Below are 21,888 nucleotides of genomic sequence, written 5' to 3'. Positions count from 1 at the left end.
GAGACATGAGTGGGGTTTCTAGGGTTAGAGTGGGTAGTAAGGGCTGTAACTTGGATTGAGTTCTCCAAGGGGGCAATGGAGCATTCGGTCCAAAGATGGTGTTGTTTTGATGTCTGGAATGGTCTGTGGTGATTTTAGGGTTGTGGGAAAACGGTAAACAAAGGGGGATTTAGGGTTTGGGAAGTTTAGAGAATTAGAAGAAGATTGGATGGGGTTTGGGATGATTCAAACTTACTGTTGTTGAAGAATTTCTTGGACAGCAGCTTTCTTCAATGAAGATCCTTGAAGAAAAACCAGCAATTTGAACTAAAACTTGACTGTAGAGCTTCAAAAGAACCACCCGGGCTTCACACCGCAAGATGTTGATTGGATCAAACACAAATCCCACCAGCCTTGATCATACACAAGACAATCTTCAGCAGTGAAGAATAAGTTGCAGAGCTGCAGCTTGATAAGTATTTTTCAAAATTCAGAGGTGAGAAACCCCCCCCCCCCAACCGAATCTCTTTATTTATAATGGCCAAAGGCCTTTACTCCTACTCAGCCTAGGAGGAGGAAAGATTCCTGTAGCTTATGTCTATTACATATCCAACAGAAAAATAGAAGTTCATGTGACTTTTAAGTAGTCATATGATTCCTATCCTAGCCTAGCCGATTCTGTCATATGACCACTTAAAAAGGCCACATGACTGCTTAAAAAAACAAATAACTAACTTTTAAATAAAAGGGGTCATGTGACCACTTAATGGTCACATGACTAGTACATCAAAAATAAAACCAAGTATGAAACTACTAACTACTAACTACTAACACTGATTCTACTTGGGCAGCTTTGACTTCTGCTTCTTCTTCGAACATAAGTCTTCAATCCTGCATCACTTTCTTTCACTATGTTCCTCTATATAGCCGCTTAGTCCCTTTGCTGTCGCCCACCAAATCAGTACTGAAACCAAATTTGGTGATTAATGTCATTAAGTCCAAATCCACCAGGTGGGGCAGGAGGAAACACCCGTTTACCTCACTCAATTACTATCCTTCTTATTGTCATTAAGTCCAGATTTTCCTTTTATGGTGTTCCTGAATCCAAGAAATTAGCTAGGATTTACCATAATAATAAGATTCTGATCGTAATTTTGATATTTTGGTTTTATGGGATGTTTCATGTCTTTTACTGGGTTGAGACCGAATCATGTTCATTTTTGTGGTCTACTGTGTTGGAATCAATTGAATTGAGTTGAAGTCTGTGTTATTCCTTGTACCGGGTCCTTTCTTTTCATTTACTTATCTACACATTTGTGCAACTTCTTCAACTGCCAGCTTAGCACCTTAAAAAGTTGTTATTTTAGGAGACTGTGTTGCTTGAATAATGATGCATGATAATATCATACCAAAGGATCATGAGAATTCCAATTGAGCTAGAAGAACATTGAATTGACAGTGATTCGAAGAAGAGTTGGCCGTACTTTTTGCTGAAGATTAGTTTTCAAAATTTTGAAATGTGTTAGCAACACAATTGAAAGTCCATATATATCTCCGTGTGCTTGCAACCGTATTACATATGAACTCGTTTTTGACCAACAGATGAGCAATTGCGGCAGCTGACTGTGAAAATACAAGTCCTGTAGAAGCCATTATTGACATTGCTGTAAAAGTAGCAATTCTCGTACCCATTCCAAATTCTTCCTTTTTTTAGTAGTCTAAGAAACACTTAATTTTTTTTTCTTGGAATGATATCCTCAGTTGCTGCTGTTGATTGACTGTAGTTCTAAACAATCTCCTCATTACCATCTCACGGATCATTCTGTTTCGGAAGATAGAATTTCATGATTTCCATCATAGTTGGTAAATGACAATTGAAGAGGAAGAAGGTATAGAAAGGATAGGGAGCCAAATCAAATCTATGGTTCTTACTTTTTGCAAAATAGTTCAATGTGCTGTCCAAATGCTCTAATTTTTATCGAAGCAATTGCAGTTGATTGACTAAACATGCACCTCGTGTTCAGGTTGAATTGGTACTGTAACACTGCATAAGCCACCCCCTAAGGTTTATATTCCTGCCTATAATACGAACTCCTTTATATTTTCCTTGCTTTTATTTGTGGTTACGTAAATGATGAATCATGCACATTGGCTTCTCTAACTTTTGAGTCACTGAAAGCTTGTTCTTTGCTGGCAGTGACAACTGGCCATGGCTCCTCGAGGTAGACCTAGAAAGGTCAAGCTCAATCTGTATTTCCACTTTTTTTTCTCTAGTTTTTTGAATTACTTATCTTTTCATGTAACCTCTTCCTCTCTTCACAATTTTCTCTGGCACTGGGGAAATGTTGCAGGTAGGTCTGAAACGAATGGATGCAGCTGTGGATTCTCTATGTCAATTTGGTTTCTCCCCAGTTTTAATCCGTAAAACAGTGAAGTCCCTCTTAAAGGTGTGCTATTTTTCTCTTTTAATGCATTGGATTGAACCTTTTTAGTACTTTAGTAAGTAATATGGATTTCTTTCCAGGTTTATGGAGATTCAGGGTGGGTTTTCATTGAAGAGGATTCCTACAAAGTAGTTATTGAGAACATCTTGGAAAATCAGGAGAATTGTTTACCCGAGGTAATCTCTTGATTAATGTTTTCTTATGTTTCTATGGTGTCAATGATGCACTATCACTTGGCTGGTTGGACCGGCATGATAGGCTTTGGAGACCCAAACCTAGACAGAACCAGTCCAATGGTTTTTGTCTCTTTCCTCTTTACTTTCATTTTTCTTTTTATTTTCCATCTTTCATTTGTCATTTGTCATTCGTCATTTTTCATTTCTCATCTCATTTCCCATCTCTTCATTCCCCTTTTTTGTTCAGGCCTCAGTTTTACCTACTTTGTTTTGTTTGGATCCATGTAGTCGAACCCATTAAGTTGGGATAGGGCTGAGTTTGTTGTTGTTGTAAGGGTTGGAATTAGTTTATTTAGTAGGTTATTTAAGTCTTCTATTTGTTTTGAGTTGCATACGTAGGAGTTAGAGTTTGAGTTTGAGTTGCAAGTTATTTCAGTTTTGTAGTTAGAATAGGAGTCTTGTTATTTTTCTCTTTAAATACGTGCATGTAACCCAACAATGGATAGAGTGAATTGAATAGAAGTTTGTTGGGTTTACTCTGTGAGAATGTGTGATCCCTTTCCCCTTCCCGTGCAACTTTTTCCCTTCTCCTATCCTGCCCTCCATCAATTTTGTTTCAAACCCATGTGAAGTGCAACAACCAGTTATATAGTCTGGTGAACAATGGAGGTAGTTGCACTAATGTTGTCTCTGAAGACGCTGTTAATAAACTAGGATTGTAGATAAAGCGACATCTAACTCCTTACAAAGTTGCATGGGTGAACATCACTAATCTCAAGATTACAGAGAAGTGTTTACTCACATACTCTATTGATGGATTCGTGGATGCATTACAATGTGACGTCCTGCCTTTGAAGGTATGTCATATTCTTCTTGGTCGACCGTGGTTATTTGATAAGAAGGCACAACATTATGGGCATGCGAATACCTACTCCTTCAAGCACGACTACAAAACCATGAAGTTTCTTCATGCTAAGGATCTCCCTGGAATTAAACTCAAGAAAGTAGCGGGATCGTTTCTCCTCCAGTGTGTTGCTTCAGACGGCCTCATTGGTCTTTTTCCGAACTTGACTTTTCAGAGGAGAATTGATGGTAGTATCACTTGGCTAGTTGGCCACCGGCAAGATAGGCTTTGGAGATCCAAACCCAAACAAAACCGGTCAATGGTTTTTGATCCAACAAGGGTTGGAATTAGTTTATTTAGTAGGTTATTTATTTAAGTCTTTTATTTGTCTTGAGTTTCTTATGTAGGAGTTAGATAGAGTTTGAGTTTGAGTTGCAAGCAAGGTTAAAAAACTCGTCTCAAGGACGTGTCTCAACTAGGTCGAGATATCACGTTCTCGCCAAGATCTTGGCGAGACAGTGCATTTTTTTTCTTTTGGTGGGCAAATGACCGTAGTTAGCTCTAAAACTTTAAGAGAAGCTTGTTTTAGGCTTAATAAACATATTTAAATCTTCAAATTGTAAAAAAAAAGCACCCAATTTTATGCTTTGAATTAGCACCCTTGATTGGTAGTAAAAGTTGAATCCTTATGTAATATTTGCCTATACGCATTGTTTGACTGCTGTGAGACATAATGGGCAAATGAAACAAGTAAATTATGCAATAATGGATGAAGGCACATAATATTGAATAATTATTTAAGAAATAGTTAACAGCTTAAAGTTAGAGGGCGGGCCTTAGTGCAATGGTAAAGGTTGCTCCATTGTAACCAAGTGGTCACGAGTTCGAGTCTGGAAACAGCCTCTTTGTGAAAACAGGGGTAAGGCTGCCTGCATTATCTTGTAATTTTCTATTTTTAGTTTTATTAGGCCAATTAGGGACAGTCTATTTAGGAGTTTACAAGTCCCACTTAGAGTGAAGTTTAGTTTCAGTTTTGTACTAGGATTAAGATTTTTTATTTCAGTTTTAAAGTTTACTTAGGAGTCTTTTAATTTCATCTTTAAATATAAGTTTGTAACCTTCGTTATTTAAAGCAACCAATACCTGCTGCTGGTTTTCTGTTTCAGAAGCTTGTAACTCGACCATCACTTGATCTTTGGAATCGATTGTTGTTGGATCAGTTCTGTAGGCCTATTCAGAATTTCATGGCTGTTTGAGTCTGATTTCAAGGATGTATTTAATCTCCTATTCTGGTTCTACTGCCTACAACCCCTTTCAATAGGTTGAAGATGATAGAGTATAGACAACCCACAATCCCTCTCCTTTGACCCTTAGTTATTCTTTGTCTCGAAATTACCCTTCACTTTCTCTTTTGCTACCTCTTACCCTTTATTTTAACTTCATTCCAAATCTATCCTAAATGAATAAATCAAAAACCTTTTGTGTCCTCCCTCTTCTCCCTACCCATTAATCCTTTGAGATTCTATTTAATTACAGCCCAATCACTCACTCTTGATGACTTCAGATTATTTGCCAAATTACCATTGTTTCCTTGTGTTTGTATTTTTAATTGATCGGGTGGGCCCATAAGCGAACTGAATAGGGCATTTCAACTATGGATGTGCTTGTATTGTGTGTTGAAGTGCCATTTATGCAAAGGAGGTTTGCACAGTCTGGTAGACCTGGCCACTTGGTGGTTGCAGTGTGGACGTGCATACGATTGTGTATGTGTTATTGGAAGGCATCCAGCAACATACAATAGTAAGTGCCTGTGTGAGCCAGCTCTGAGCAACGGTGAGAGGTTTCCAACATTGCAGTAGACATAATAGCTCTGGGCAGCACCGTGCGACTGTAACTGAGTGACAGGGACATTAACTGGTGAGTTGGCAAAAAGAACCAGTTGAGGGAAAGAGTTTTAGTCAATTGTTACACCCCCCCCTCCTCAGTGGCCATTAAGACCCAACATCTAGGAGGAGTCTCCTATTGATAAGGATTTTTCGAGGTTTACCGGGAGTTGCAGGAATGTGGGAGGAATCCTAAATACTCACTCTATGATGGGTACCAATTCTTGGTTACATGCTTATGCATTTTTAATTCGTATTTGAGAAATCATCCCATACGGGAATTACATGGTGGAGGATTGGGAGGACACTTTAGCAAAGACAAGACCCCTTTTCCGAGTCGTAGACAAATACTATTAGTTGCGACTACAGTAAGGATGTTGACCGTATGATTAAGCGGTGCCAAATATGTCAGTTTGCTAAAGACTCTGAGCTAAACACGGGATTATACTCTCCTTTACCCATCCCACATTAGCTGTGGAAACACATCACATGGAATTTGTGCTTGGGTTGCCCACTACTCCAGAGCAGTTTTACTCCATTCTTGTTATGTTGATGGCTCCCTACATCCATGTCGTAAGACTCTTGATGCTAGCCATATATTTACACCTTCTTTAAGAAAGTCGTGCGCTTACATGGATTACCGGACTTCATTGTTTATGATGGAGATGTCAAGTTCATGAGCTACTTTTGCAGGACCCCATAGATGAAGACAAACACCAAACAATAGTTCTCTACGACATTCCATCTGCAAACTGATGGGCATACTGAGGTAGTTGACAAGCGTGTGGGGAATTTACTTTGCTGCCTAGTTCGTGACTATGAGAAGACTTGGCTATCTATACTTGACATTGTTGGGTTGATGCAGCTCCAAGTAGGAAGAAGAAGAAGAAGAAGAAGAAATCCTGAACCTAGGGCTTGATTAGGGAGCCGTAGATTAGGTTTATTTGCTAGTATTCTCCATACTTAGCTTTATTTTTCTGTTTTTAGATTGAACCGGTTTAGAATTGGTTATATCCAATTGGTTCAAGTGGTCCAATTTAAGTTAATTAGTTCTTAACTTAAGTTAGTAGGGGTATCTTAGTCAATTTACTGTTTTAATTAGTTAAGTTAGATTTAAACCTCTTCCTTCCACGATTTTGTGAAGGAGAAGACTTTAATTTGTAGTAGGAATTGGCATTAGCCATATTATAAATATAATAAATCATGGAGGCTCCCCCACATTGACTTTTGAATTAAAAAAAAAAGGCTATTTGCTGCTCCTGCTCCTTTGTGAGTGTATATCCTTGTGGATCTCAAGGTGGATAGGGTGGGTGGACTCCTGCGACTCCTTGCATCGAGAAGGTCGGGAGGTTTCTTCAAATTTCAAGCTGCTACCGGTGGATTCCTGCCGTAAGTTTGAATGATTAAATTCTATTTTCCATTCATCCTCCCTCCCAATCGATTCCCCCTTTTATTTTTATTTGATTTTCCCCATAAACCCTAGTTTCCCCTACCACCATTAACACCCTAAAACCCTAAAATAGTCTAAAATCCCCACAGCCTGATTTCACCAATAGAACCAGCCCACATTTGGATCGAACCTTCCCCTCCCTGTTTAGTAAACTCGATCCCAAGCCCAGCCCTCACAGCCCACTTGAAACCCTAGTTTTGGTAGTTTTCCTAATTTCTAAAACCCGAAACCCTAACCCTAATTCTGCAAGAATTTTAAACTATATCCAAATCCCAATATTTTTATATCAAAATAATCTCCTAGACCTGCTGATCATTACCAAATATCACATTCATCCCTAACCCTAGCCTAAACCCTAAATTTGCCCTAAACAGCCCCAAACTGCCAATCAAACCAGCAGCCCTTTTTTAGATCCTATTACTTGGCCTCTAGTGGGATTTTTTTCCTATCTAGAGCTACATTAACTTGCTATCAGAGCCATGGATGAACATGGCAATTCGGTGCTGCCACACCTACCCGACCCTATCGTAACAATGTTAGAGATGTTCAGAAAATTTACTACTGACTAAAAGGCTACAACTGATGCAATTATGACTAGATTGCAACACTTGGAAGGACAGAGAATCCCTCCTGATAGGGACAGCAACCTGCCCATAGAAGAAGACAGGTACCAACTCCATTCAGTGGTACGGAGGTTGCCTGACAGAGATGGGAGCCCCAGAGATGACTACAGGGGTTATAGAGATGGACACATAGGTCATAGGGATAGATTTAGAGCTGACCGAGATGACAGGGATGGTAGAGATCATTATAGAGATCGTTGGGACAGACCTAGAGATGCTCGTGAGCCTTCTGTGAGGCTACAGAGACAAGAGATAGAGAAGACCGGGATAGAAATAGAGGTCGCCAGCCTACTTTTGAGGAGTATATGAGCTCCTACTTCACTGGAGACCAGGGCACTAATCGGCGCTATACAGAAAACCAAAAGGTGAAGCTTGAGCTGAAAGAATTCGATGGTCACCCTGACCCCCAGGTATTTTATGACTGGCTTGCTGCAATAGATGATTATTTCGACTGGTTTGATTTGCTTGAAGAGAGGAAAATGAAGTTACTCCGTGCTAAACTTGTCGGACCAGCACGTGAGTGGTGGAGAACCACTGAAAGAGAGATGGACTTTAATGGTACTGCACCCCACACTTGGGAAGACATGAAATACGACCTGAGTAAGCAATACTTGCCAAGGCACTTCAGGTCTCAGCTACAGGATCAATTCAACTCCCTCCACCAAGGAACCATGACTGTAACTGAGTATATGAGGCAATTCGATGCTCTTTCTTCTCGCACTGGCATTAGGGAGGAGGGCATCCAAATGCTTTCCCGGTTCAGGTTGGGTTTGTCAAGTGAGATCAACTGGGCAATTGGGGTGGTTGACGTTGCAGACATTCGAGATTGCTTTGAGAAGGCCTTGAAAGCAGAGGTGCTATTAGCTTCAAGTAAACAGCCGGGTTCTACTTCCAAGCCGTCCTACATCAACACTAGCACCTCAAAACAAGGTTCCTCTATAGGCAACACCTCTCGCCCTACTGTTTCCCCACGTGTGGATGATAAGGTCAAAGCTCCTATGGGCCAAAACGACCCTTTCACTTGTTATTACTGGCAAGACAAGGGGCATATTGCTAGGGACTGCCCACACAAGGAGAAGCCTATCAACGTGGCTGAAAAGGAAGAAGTTCAAGGTGAAGATGAAGACCAGGGCGCACATCATATTCATGCACTCCCTCCTGATAATGAATATGATGTGGCTAATTATTTTGATGATGATGATGTGCGAGGTGTTCATGTGGTACTTCAAGAGGCTGCTGCCCAGCCAGAGTTCTAGCATTCTTCATCCGTCAAAGAGCTGCTGTCCGCATACAAGCTTGAACCATCGGCTGAAGATGAACTTAAGAAACTTGATCCTGATTTGGAAGACCATTCTGTGATCTCCAGCCATTCATCGGAGATGAATGCTTTCAAGACGGGGAGAGTTGATGCAGCTCCTAGTAGGAAGAAGAAGAAGAAGAAGTCCTGAACCTAGGGTTTGATTAGGGAGCCATAGAGTAAGTTTATTTGCTAGTGTTCTCCATACTTAGCTTTATTTTTCTGTTTTTAGATTGAACCGGTTTAAAATTGGTTATATCCAATTGGTTCAAGTGGTCCAATTTAAGTTAATTAGTTAATTAGTTCTTAATTTAAGTTAGTAGGAGTATCTTAGTCAATTTACTGTTTTAATTAGTTTAAGTTAGATTTAAACCTCTCCCTTCCACGATTTTGTGAAGGAGAAGACTTTAATTTGTAGTAGGAATTGGCATTAGCCATATTATAAATATAATAAATCGTGGAGGCTCCCCTACATTGAATTTTGAATTAAAAAAAAGACTGTTTGCTGCTGCCGATTGCTGCTGCTGCTGCTCTTGCTCCTTTGTGAGTGTATATCCTTGTGGATCTCAAGGTAGATAGGGTGGGTGGACTCCTACGACTCCTTGCATCGAGAAGATCGGGAGGTTTCTTCAAATTTCAAGCTGCTGCCAGTGGATTCCTGCTGTAAGTTTGAATGATTAAATTCTGTTTTCCATTCATCCTCCCTCCCAATCGATTCCCCCTTTTATTTTTATTTGATTTTCCCCATAAACCCTAGTTTCCCCTACCACCATTAACACCCTAAAACCCTAAAATAGTCTAAAATCCCCACAGCCTGATTTCACCACTAGAACCAGCCCACATTTGGATCGAACCTTCCCCTCCCTGTTTAGTAAACTCGATCCCAAGCCCAGCCCTCACAGCCCACTTGAAACCTTAGTTTTGGTAGTTTTCCTAATTTCTAAAACCCGAAACCCTAACCCTAATTCTGCAGGAATTTTAAACTTATCCAAATCCCAATATTTTTATATCAAAATAATCCCCTAGACCTGCTGATCGTTACCATATATCACATTCATCCCTAACCCTAGCCTAAACCCTAAATTTGCCCTAAACAGCCCCAAACTGCCCAATCAAACCAACAGCCCTTTTTTAGATCCTATTACTTGGCCTCTAGTGGGATTTTTCTCCTATCTAGAGCTACTTTATGGGTTCTCCTACAACAGTTCATTGAATAGAACAACACATACTCCTTTTAAAATTATTCATGGGATTCAGCTTAAGAAACCTATTGATCTTGTTTCACTTCCACCACATGCATGCATCAACATTGAGGCAAATGAGTTCCTCTGGCATATTACAGAGGTGTACGTTGATGTACGATGACAAGTAGCTCTTAGCAATGATGCCTACAAGGCTATTGCTGATCATGATCGTTGTTTTGTGGAGTTCAAACTAGGTGATATGGTGTGTAGCTGTAGTGATAGTAGTCAGTAGGACGGATAATGAGGTGGTGAAAATTGATGAGGAGGTATCGCAGAGATTATTTTACGTATCTAGGCTCAAGCATAAATAAAGAAGGTGAAATAGAGGATCATGTTGCACAGAATTAAAATGGGATGGATGAAGTGGAGAGGCGTGTCCGGAGTGTGATAAGATTAACGTTTTCCTTTAGAACTGTGAATATAAGTGAAGAAGAAGAAGAAAGAAGAAGAGAGGAGACGGAAGGAAAGAAGCTGCACAATTGGGGCTGCAGTCGTTAGTTTTACTGCACCCAAAAACAATATATTAAATAGGGTAAAGTAAAACAAACCAGAGACAAAAATACCCCTCATTAGAGGAATCGTGAATAGGAGCTGACGCTAGCTCCCTATTCACAACTCCTCCCCCTTACTCCTAACACTCCCCCTCAAACTGGAGCATAGATGTTAATCATGCTCAACTTGGTACAAATATAATTTACTCTCATACTTCCCAAAGGCTTGGTGAATTAATCAGCAAGCTGCTCCCCATTGCGAATATGACAAGGAGAAATAATCCCTTGCTGCAGCTTCTCATGAACAAAATGACAATCAACCTCAATGTGTTTCGTTCTCTCATGAAACACAGGATTCTTAGAAATATGAATAGCCGCCTGACTGTCACACCACAACAGCATAGGAGAATCATCACCAAATCCAAGTTCAGTCATTAACTATTTAATCCACATTAGTTCACAAGTGCCATGAGCCATAGTCCGATACTCCGACTCTGCACTAGATCGAGCTACTATAGTCTGTTTCTTGCTCTTCCATGAAACTAGGTTCCCTTCAACAAAGACACAATAGCCCGAAGTAGACTTTCGATCAATAGGAGATCTTGCCCAATCCGCATCAGTAAATCCATCAATCCTTCTATGACCATGATTAGAGTATAAGAGACCACGCCCTGGATCTTTCTTAATATATCACAGCACCCTTATAATTGTCTCCCAATGAGCTGTCCGAGGGGCGGACATAAATTGACTCAGCACACTGACAGGCAAAGAGATGTCAGGTCTAGTTACAGTCAAATAGTTGAGTTTCCCTACAAGCCTTCGATACTTCTCTGGATCATCCAGAACATCCCCATCCTCTGCCATAAGTTTCACATTTGGATCCATAGGAGTATCCAAAGGCCTAGATCCCAGTAATCCTGTCTCTGAAAGTAAATCAAGCACATACTTTCGCTGTGAGGGCAAAATCCCTTTCTTTGATTGAGCTACCTCAATACCCAAGAAATACTTCAGTCGTCCCAGGTCCTTAGTCTGGAATTGCTGTCCCAAATATGTCTTCAAGTTCTCAATACCTGAAGAGTCATCCCCTGTGATAACAATATCATCTACATAAACTACCAAAAATATCTTCCCTTCATCTGACTGCCTGAAAAACACTGAGTGATCACTCTCATACCGAGTCAAACCAAATTCCAGCACAACATCTGTAAAACGGCCAAACCACCCTTGCGGTGACTGTTTCAGCCCATACAAAGATTTCCTCAACTTACTCACCTTACTAGACTGCCCCTAAGCAACAAAACCAGGAGGTTGCTCCATATACACCTCCTCAAGGAGGTCCCCATGCAAGAATGCATTCTTGACGTCTAGCTGAAACAACGGCCAATGATGTATAGCAGCCAATGAAATCAAAATGCGGACAGAAGTAAGTTTCGCAACCGGAGAGAAAGTATCCAGATAGTCCATACCATAGACCTGGGCATAGCCTTTAGCAACAAGACGGACCTTCAACCGAGCCACAGACCCATCAGGATTAACCTTCATCACAAATATCCAGCGACAACCAATAGCAGACTTACCAGAGGGTAAAGAAACAAGATCCCATGTCTGATTGTCCTTCAGAGCAGATAACTCCTTAGTCATGGCAGCCCTCCACCCAGGGTGAGCCAAGGCTTCTACCACCGACTTAGGAATAGGATAACTGTCAATAGTAGACAAACAAGCAACAAAAGAAGAGGACAAACGAGCATAGGACACAAAACGATTAATAGGGTGTTGGGTACAACTCCGAACCCCCTTACGGGTAGCAATAGAAACATCAAGTTCAGAAATAGGAGGTACAGTAGCAGAGGAGGAATTACTTGAAGGGGGATTTGAAGGCGAGGAGGACATGGGAGATGGTGCTGCCTGGGTACTGTATCTCTCCATAGGTGTAATGCGATGTGTCGGCTCATTGGGTGGGCGACGACGAAAAACAGCCAGTGGTTGTGTTGGAGGGTGGCACATGAGGCAAAGGATCCTGCACAGGAGAAGAAGTATCGACAACATAAAGAGGGAGATCATCGTCCAACTCTGAAGCAGGCAGCGAGGATGCAACAAATGGAGTAGATTCAAAGAAGGAGACATCAGCGGTAACAAAGTACTTTCTTAAATCAAAAGAATAACAACGGTAACCCTTTTGGGTTTTAGAATACCCCACGAAAAGACATTTAGAGCTCTAGGATCCAACTTAGAGAGACTAGGACGATGATCCCGAATAAAACAAACACACCCTAAAACACGTGGTGGTAAGATAAACAATGGATGGGAAGAGAACAACAAAGAATATGGAATACCACCACCCAAAACAGAAGAAGGCATGTGGTTAATAAGATAACACGCAGTCAAAGCAGCATCAGCCCAAAAAATGTTAGCCACTTTCATCTCAAATAAAAGAGATCGAGTGACTTCCATCAAATGTCTGTTCTTCCTCTCGGCTACACCATTTTGTTGAGGTGTATCCGCACAGGAGGACTGATGAATGATCCCATGCTGAACCATAAACTCATTAAAGGGAGCAGAAAAATATTCTTTGGCATTGTCACTTCGAAGAACTTTCAAAGAAGTATTAAATTGATTCTGAATTTCAAGCACAAAAGTACAAAAAATGGAAAACAATTCAGAACGATCTTTCATTAAATAAATCCAGGTAACTCTGGAAAAGTCATCTACAAAAGTGACAAAGTAACGAAAACCCAGCACAGAAGTAACAGGACACATATCCCACACATCAGAATGAACTAAAGAAAAGGGTTGGACAGCCCTGTTATTGACTCGAAGGGGATAACTTACACGGTGAAGTTTCCCAAACTGACAAGACTCACTGTAAACTAGACAAGGACTGAAACCGACTATCTAAAATCTTCAAACTCTGCAATGAAGGATGACCCAAACGACAATGAATCTGATGAGGAAGTGCCACACTCGAACACGCCACAGTGGATGCGTCGTCAAGAAGATACAGTTCCCCAGATACGTGACCTCTACCAATCGTCTTCCTCGACTGGAGATCCTGAAACTCACAATAATCAGGAAAAAAGGTAATAGAACAATTGTTAGCTTTGGTAAATTTTCGAACAGATAATAAATTAAAAGGAAATTTGGGCAAGTAAGAATCGGAGGACAACGACAAAGAGGGGGTAACTTGCACAGTGCCCCTACCCTAAAACTTTAGCAAGAGATCCATCGGCTAACACAACATTGGAAGAAGATTCACGAAATGAAGAAAAAATACCTGATGCTCCAGTCATATGGTCCGAAGCACCTGAATCAATGATCCAGGGACGAGAAGTAGATGATAGGCGTGCAATAGCATTACCTGGCTGAACTAGGGTAGCAGTGGGGAACTGAGATGATTGAGAATTCTGAAATTGAGTGAATCGCTTATAATCTTCATCAGACATAGTCACTGTTTTACCCTCAGGCTTGGAAGGAGGGGTAACCACCGGATCACTGCTGGCTGAATTTGCAAACTGAGATGGTTTACCATGAAGCTTCCAACAAAAGCGCTGAATGTGACCAGCTTTGCCACAATGATGACTAGTGCGCACCTGTCCTAAAGTCTCTGAAGTACCGGATGTGGGTGCTTTACTATTTCCTAACCCACGACCACGGCTACCACCACTGCTGCCCGTACCTGTCCCACCACTGGACCCACGGTTGGGAAAGGCTGCAAGTGCTGAACTCTCATCACCATGGGTGGAATCTTGGCTATTCTCACAAGAAACCCGTAAAAGTCGAGAAAAAGCTTCTAGAAGTGTGGTGACTCTGTCCCCACCGAGGATTTGAGACCATACTAGCTCAAATTCTTTTCGAAGTCCACCCAAAAATACCATAACAGCCAGCTGTTCTCGCTGTTGCTGCATCTCTTTCACATCAAACGTGATAGGAAGAATGGAATTCAGCTCCTCATATAGTCGCTTGAATTCCGCAAAATATTGAGTTACAGTCATAGTCTTCTGATCCACTTTATAAAAAGCTTGGGACAGGCCATAAATCCGAGGCAAGTTGTCTTTCCCAGAATAGAGGACATTCAAATATTCTTATATATCCTTTACTGTGTCAATGTGAGTAACCAGGTCTGCAATCTGATTATCCGTTGAGTTCAACATCTGACTCAATATTTTTGCATCCACCGTATCCCATGTCGTGTCTCCTTCAGGCTTTGGCTTTGTGAGATGATCCTGTTGATCACTCCCCATCAAGGCCAATCGAACCACCTTTTTCCATTGCTGAAAATTAGAAATCCCTTCAAGTTTCCTTTCGGTAATGCGATGAGAAGAGGAGGACAGTTCAGTCACAGTAGTCTTTGCATCACCCATGCTTAACTAAACAAATTGAATCTTCACAGAGAAGTCACGGACAGAGTGAAACTGATGGACAGCAAATACTTCTTAACTTGCAAACACTTTTGAAATTACAAACAGTTCTGAAACTGTAGGACAGCAAGGTGATATGACCTTCAATCAATCACAACCAACAAACACCAGCCAGCAACAAACAATCACCACCAATAACTCAATCCAAATCCAAAAAACAAACAACACCTGAATCGATCTCAACCTTGGCACATACCAAAAACCGAGACCTAGTTCTTGTGTATAGTCATGAACTAGTCTCAAATAAAACCATAAAACTGCAGCAAAGGGTGCTACATCCCCTTTAAGATAAGATCACAAGAAGTCCCAAAACATTAAGTCTTCAAAACCGCAAGCTTATTCAAATCAAAACGCAGGAACAGAGAAAGGATTAAGGATGAATGATCGACCCCTACAGTCCTAGCCCTGATACCATGTGAATATAAGTGAAGAAGAAGAAGAAAGAAGAAGAGAGGAGGAAGGAAAGAAGCTGCACAATTGGGGCTGCAGTCGTTAGTTTTACTGCACCCAAAAACAATATATTAAATAGGGTAAAGTAAAACAAACCAGAGACAAAAATAACTCTCATTAGAGGAATTGTGAATAGGAGCTGACGCTAGCTCCCTATTCACGACTCCTCCCCCTTACTCCTAACAAAAACTTACAGAAAAATTTTATAAGACAATCATACAGCCGACAATGATGTAAGGAGCTGAATGTTGGACAGTAAAGAAACATCATATAGATAAACTTAGTGCACCTGAGATGAGGATGTTGAGATGGATGACTGGTAAAACTAGAAATGATAAAATAAGGAATGATCATATTAGAGCTGATTTAAGTGTAGCTCTGATACATGATAAGTTGCGAGAATGTCGTTTGATGTGGCATGGACATGTGCAACGGTGGCCTTGAGATGCTCCAGTATAGAGGAGTGATTTGATTCAGATTGAAGGAGCTAAAAGAGCTAAAGGTAGACCTAAAACGACTCTAGGAGAAGTGGTGAGGAAAGACATGTATAGCTTTGAATAGAGCTGATTGGAGGGGAAGGATCCATGTAGCCGAGCCCATTTAGTTGGGATAAGGCTGAGTAGTTGAGTACTTGAGTTGAGTTGCTAATACAAAGCTCCACCCATTGAAGATGCGTCCTTATAAGATCCTTAAGAAGGTTGGACCTAATGCTTATGTTTTAAAATTACTCTTAACATGGCCATAACCCATAAGCAGTGTCTCCAACGTTGCTGACCTTATTCTCTATTGGTACATCACTCAGAAGAAGGTGATATAGGACATACCTTGATGTTGCCATCTGTTGAGGATGAGATCAAGGATGTCGTGTACGACAAGGCATTGTTACACACCTAGATAGATGTTGCCATTTCTTGTCAAATGAAAGAACTGTCCGAGGTTCAAGTGTACATGGATCCATGCTGTTGACTTAAAGGGCATCAACCTTGTATGAGCAGTACATGTCCTTTACCCATTTGTCGGGGTCGAATGATTTCAAACCGGGAAGAATTGATGCAAAATCAATGTTTTAGAAGCAGTACCAGTGGAAGAAGAAGGAATTAGATCTAACTGTGACATGACAGACATGATAGAAATGGCAGAGGAAGAAGAAATTAGATTTAACTTTGACATGATAGACATGACAGCCAATCTGACAGCCAGATTTAACTGTCATGATAGCCTGCAACTACAATTTTTTGTTCAGGTTCTGATTCCTGATCAGATCAGGACTCTTATCTTGTTAGCAGTCCAAGTGGTGGGTTCTTTTACTTCTGCCTCTTTTTAGTTTTTTTTAGTTTTTTTGTTTTTTAATATTGTAAAGTTAACTTTAATCAGGCTGGATTAGTAATATTTTATTCCACGTTGAGTTGGTTATCTATTCTTTACTGGTTGTGAAGTCTTTAGGTCAAATTGGGGCTCTCCCATTCGCTGGTCCATGTTAAGAGATCTTATCAGGTTTTCAGTTTTCTTCTATTTTTCTTTTCAGAATAGATAACTTTTTCCCTCCCAAGTCAATCCTATTTTCTGGAATATTAAATTTCAGTTACAGGCCTACAGGCCACCCCATTAAGGCAGCTGTGGATTCAAGAGTGTTTACCTTGTGGATTATGTCTTCTTTCTTTCTATCTATCATTCTATCTAGCTGAGGTTCAGGTTAGATCAACTCATAACTACTTGTGGCTATACTGTTCTTTTTGGGTTCTCAATTTCAGATTTGTTGCTATCTTAAGTTCTGTTACTGGTTCTATTTGCTTCAATATCTGGTTTAGATTCCTTTGAAATTCTGTTTTGAAGCTCCATAATTTGGATCCGTCTTGTTATTAGTTTTCAGATTTCTATTTCTGATTCAGTTTTATTGCAATTCCTTGTGGTAGTGGGATTGTTCTGGATCTCACAATCCAGCCATCGGAATTTGTAAAATTCTGCAGACCTGATCTGTACACACAGCATGTCCTTCAACTGAAACTTGAACCTAATCTGAGCTGTTTATAGCTTCTGAGATTTCTTTGTTTCTGTTTGCATTTCTAACCCTGCGATTCTTAATTTATGGTCTTCTGTTAAAGCCATTCTGTTAGGACATTAGTAGCTTGCTAATCCCTCACTATAGATGCTCGGGCAGAGTGAGGGAACATGGGAAGGGGGGGGGGGGGGCAACAATTGCCTCACCAAGTATCATTTGCAATAGCACTGCTAAACATGGCCTATGCTGTCAATCATAGGTTGGTTGCGTCGTTTTTCCCGGTGAATGAATTAATGTAATAGGTTGCTATTTTCTCTGCACATGAGTGCACACGTGTGTTTGTGGGCATGAGTGTAAGTGTAGGCGTAGGCGTGTGGCATGCATGTACCTGTGCATGTGAGAGGGAATGGGGGTGGGGATGGGGTGTGGGTGTGCATATTTTTGTTCTTGAAGACATGTATTTTTAGTAGTGAACTCCATAAATGTGGTGTTTACAAGCATACATTTTTATCGAAAAATTGATTAGCAATAGGTGAGTGATGGATAGGATAGTTGGAGGAGACTCTGCCAGTTCAATTTATTGTAAATGTTTTTGCTTTTACAACCTGTGAATTATCAGAACATTTAATGGTCATATTATGCTTATGCATATGATTCAGGGCTATGTAATTATTGTTTATTCTTATCTATCCCTTTTAAGCATATTTGCATGGTTTGACTACCAAATGATGGAAGCTTCACTTGGAATGGCATCAAGGGATTTCGTGTTGGAGCTTTGCTGACAATTGCATTCACTTGACATTGTTACTATTTCATGCCCTCAGAAGGATGAAGCACAGGAAGCTGATGCTATACCAACCACCAGTATACAAACTGCATTAGAAATGGAGACAAGCGATCCCCAAACTAGAGAAGAAATCGAGACAGGTGATCCACATACTGCTGCAGAAACAGAGAGAGGTGATTGTCCCAATCCTCTAAAATTCTGAGTCATGTCAACTGACATTATACGAATCACAAAATCGGTTTACCAATTATCTCTCCAAAGATCACCTTTTGAGATAAAAATATTCACAGATGGAGTTATGTCCGGGTTATTCATGTAATTTTTTCTGCCATATTTAAGGACAAGGTACACGAAACCATTATAAACATTATATAGGTTGACATTTGGTGTTTAACGCACCCTCTTGTTTGCTGTATACTTTACCAGCATGCTGCCAGGCAATGCTTGTGATCAACATTGTATCATATTAGATCTTTTGTCTCTCATGATGTTCTATGTTCTTTGCTACAGATCTTCCAGCACTGGCTGAAGGAGAGGCTTCAGGAAGGACAAATTTTGAAAAGATCAAATCACTGCCACCTGCTGGCGATCTTCCGAGTCCCAAGAGGAAACCATGTTATGGGTGGATCAGCAGTGATGATGAGGAGGAAATTCTCATCCTCAGAACCAATGACTCCCTAAGACGACTGCCAATTAAGTGTGAAACTCCCTCAAATGATGGGAGAAGACGCAAGACACGGTGGGATGTGAAACCTGAAGATAGGTACATATTCTAAAGCTCTAATTGCCTCAACTTGTGAAGGATTCTGGGTGGTTGGTACTTCTGTGTTTGAGAGGGGGATAGAAGATTTTGTAGTCTTTTTTGCTTGGCCTTGTTTAGTGTGGAAGGGCCTCATCTTTTGTTAAAATTATATTTCTTATAAAAGAAGGAAAATGAGTAATAGAAGATTATGGAGTAAATATATGTATAAAATACGCCCCTGGAATGTTTCATTCTATGCAATGCCATTTTTGGCCAATGAGGCTTTTCAGTACATGCCCAATTTTAGTGGTGTTTTCAATATGGAATTTAATAAAATTAGAGCATAAAGCCTCTACTACCAAAAACCTAGGCCTTAATAGTTAACCTATATTTCAGTACTTTTCTTCTCATGAAAGGGTGGTTCCCTTCTGCCAAGAAGTTGGAGTTGTCTTGGTATTGGTGGTTCTTAGTCAGCTGACCATGTCAAGGTGAGGTTGCTGAGATAAGGAGAGAGAGAGAGAGAGATTCTTCTCTTTGACAGGTTACATATCATATTAGGAGGTCCATCTCAATTAAGTAACCTACCATTTTGGACTTCTCTACTGTTTTTAAAAAAAATTTCTTTCTTAAACAATATTGGAGCACTAAAATCTTACGAGGGGAAATTAGATTTTATACAACTTGATAATGATGTGGAAAATTTATTTACTGGAGACTTAATTATAGGGGTGTCATATGGTTGGGATGGTTTTGGTCCATTTTTTTGGGGTTGACATATTGAGCCATACTAGAACCGGATCAATAAGATGTTCGTTCTACAAAAACCAAATTAAAACTGATGGCATTTTGTCTGGTCGGTTTTGGTCCATTATTGTTTTTTTTTATTGATCTGTTCTCGGTTTTTCATTCTTATTCTCTGATCCCAAGCGATGTTGCTTGCAATCCGTTAAGCAAGGGGATCTACTAACCAATGCAACTGGTAGGGATCGTTTGTCAGTGGAAGACTTTCTCTGGGTGAATGATCGAGTGAGATTCTGTAATTAATGGTTGTGCCACTACCCGGAAGGGATGATGACCAGCTACTTGACACACGTATCAACTCATCGAGCTCCCCTTGCTAACGCAACTTTCACATAGTTTAAGAGGGGCCCACTATTGATGATGGCGAGAGGAAAGGGTGAAATTCGTATCAATCCATCCTTGCTAGGCGGTATTTCTCCCTCAATCGTTTATGCCAATGTTTCCTAGGAATTCAACCAACCGGACATTAAAGAAACAATTGAATCACTGAAACTGAAGAGCTTATAGGCACCCATAGAGTCAAGGACAGGGCACGTTGTAAGGCGATCAATTGTATATGTGACTCGATCATTAGGATATGGATTTGATTCCGGAAATAAACAAAAAAATGTAAAACCTATTGGCTTTTATTGGGTTTATCAGGTTTTTTGTTACAGTCCAAACGGTTGGTCTTATCGGTCGGTCTAGTTGGTTTCAGTCTTTAACAATTTATAAAATAAAAAATTAATATAGAGCCGATAAAGATTTTAATTAGTCGATTTTGATCAGTTCAATCAGTCTGGTTTAAATTTTTTACATTGCTATGTGGTATTTATTGGCAATTATAATGGGCGTGTGGAAATGGTTCCTATAACAAGCAAGGTAGGAAATATGCCCCTAAATTTGTTTTATTTTTTAATTTTATAAAAGTAGTTTTGTGGTGCATTCCATTATGAAATCAATGGATTGCATACCTAATTGCAATTCCACGGTCAATCATGTAAGGGAATGGGTTGAATTGTCATGTGTGAAATTTTTGACCAAATTTATTTGTATATTGTCCTTTGAATTGGCACCCACACCCTCTCAATTAGGGTTGCAATAGGGTCGGGTCGGGTTGGGCTTTTTAAAACCCTAGTCCAATCCTGAGTCCATAGTTGGGCCCAGGCTCGACCCAATCCTAATTCAATGCCTGAAAAATCCAACCCTGACCCTCCCTCAGGGTCGGGCCGGCCTAACCCTGATTGGTCCTGATCATGGAGTGGGGGAAGGGAGAGATGCATGGACTGGACTAAGTTGGGCTGGGTCAAGGAGAAAATTATCAGTTTTACATAAAATAATAGATATAATAAAATATTGTATCACTTACTATCTTCATATATAATATATTATATAATAAAATACGTATAACATTTAAAGTTTATAATATATATCATATATCAATATATATTTTATAGTATAATTTAAAACAGAGTCGGGCTAGGCCGGGCCCGGCTCATCCTGAGGCTTCAACCCTAGCCCAACCCAACCCTGACTCAGGGCTAGAAATTTCCAGCCCTGACCCTCAAGACGAGGTATCTCAGCCTAGGCCTTGTTCTGACTCAGGGCGGGTTCGGGCCAAACTTGCACCCCTACTTTCAGTAGTCTTGAATTTTTAATGCTTTATTTTGTTACTTGATTGCTTATATATAAGTTTTAACTTGACATGTAAATAAGGGACCTTCAGATATGTGTGTCCATAATTTTATTTTTTTTTTGTAAACTTCTCCATAAAATTTCAAATCCACCTAAATTCCATGTATTAAAATAGGTGGCCATCCATAGATTTCTGTGGACACGTCTCGAAAAGCTATTCATTTTTAAATTTAATTTTTATGAAAATGCTAGCTAAAAATTATCCAGTCAAAAAAGCCGAGGCCCAAAATTTTTTTTTAAAGTCATATAAAGACCTTTAGTCAAACTAGCCCTTTAATGGGAAGGTTTTCCCTTCCCTTCCCTTCCCGTCCCTTCCCTTAGATTAACCATGCGTCAAGCTTCAAGTCCTTTCTCCATTGTATAGTCTATAATTTTAGGAATTTTCTTGAATTTCTTACTGTTAAATTATAAGTTCCCCAAAAATGGAAAAGTTGTCTTCAAACAATTTTAAAGCCTAATATTTTAACATTGGGAAATAATATTAAATAGAAATTTTCCAGAGGGATAGATAATGATAATGTAATGCCCGTGCCCAAAATTCGGGCCTAGTTGAACCGGGCTTATTTTGAACCTATTTGAAACACTCACA

General features: G+C 40.1%; 1 protein-coding gene across 1 annotated transcript; it reads left to right on the top strand.

The window, feature by feature from the left end:
* The first annotated feature begins 2,077 nt into the window (after positions 1–2,077).
* Positions 2,078–18,858, top strand: LOC122647790. Its single transcript, XM_043841103.1, has 5 exons — positions 2,078–2,215; positions 2,331–2,426; positions 2,504–2,599; positions 18,120–18,255; positions 18,593–18,858. Exons 1-5 carry the CDS (start codon positions 2,189–2,191, stop codon positions 18,856–18,858), a joined length of 621 nt encoding a protein of 206 aa, XP_043697038.1. The 5' UTR covers positions 2,078–2,188.
* Positions 18,859–21,888: the final 3,030 nt, after the last annotated feature.

The sequence above is a fragment of the Telopea speciosissima genome, unplaced genomic scaffold (genome assembly GCF_018873765.1).
Source record: "Telopea speciosissima isolate NSW1024214 ecotype Mountain lineage unplaced genomic scaffold, Tspe_v1 Tspe_v1.0161, whole genome shotgun sequence".
NCBI classification, from domain to species: Eukaryota; Viridiplantae; Streptophyta; class Magnoliopsida; order Proteales; family Proteaceae; genus Telopea; species Telopea speciosissima.
The sequence above is the reverse complement of the archived record's forward strand: the minus strand, read 5'-3'. Positions and strand labels throughout refer to the sequence as shown.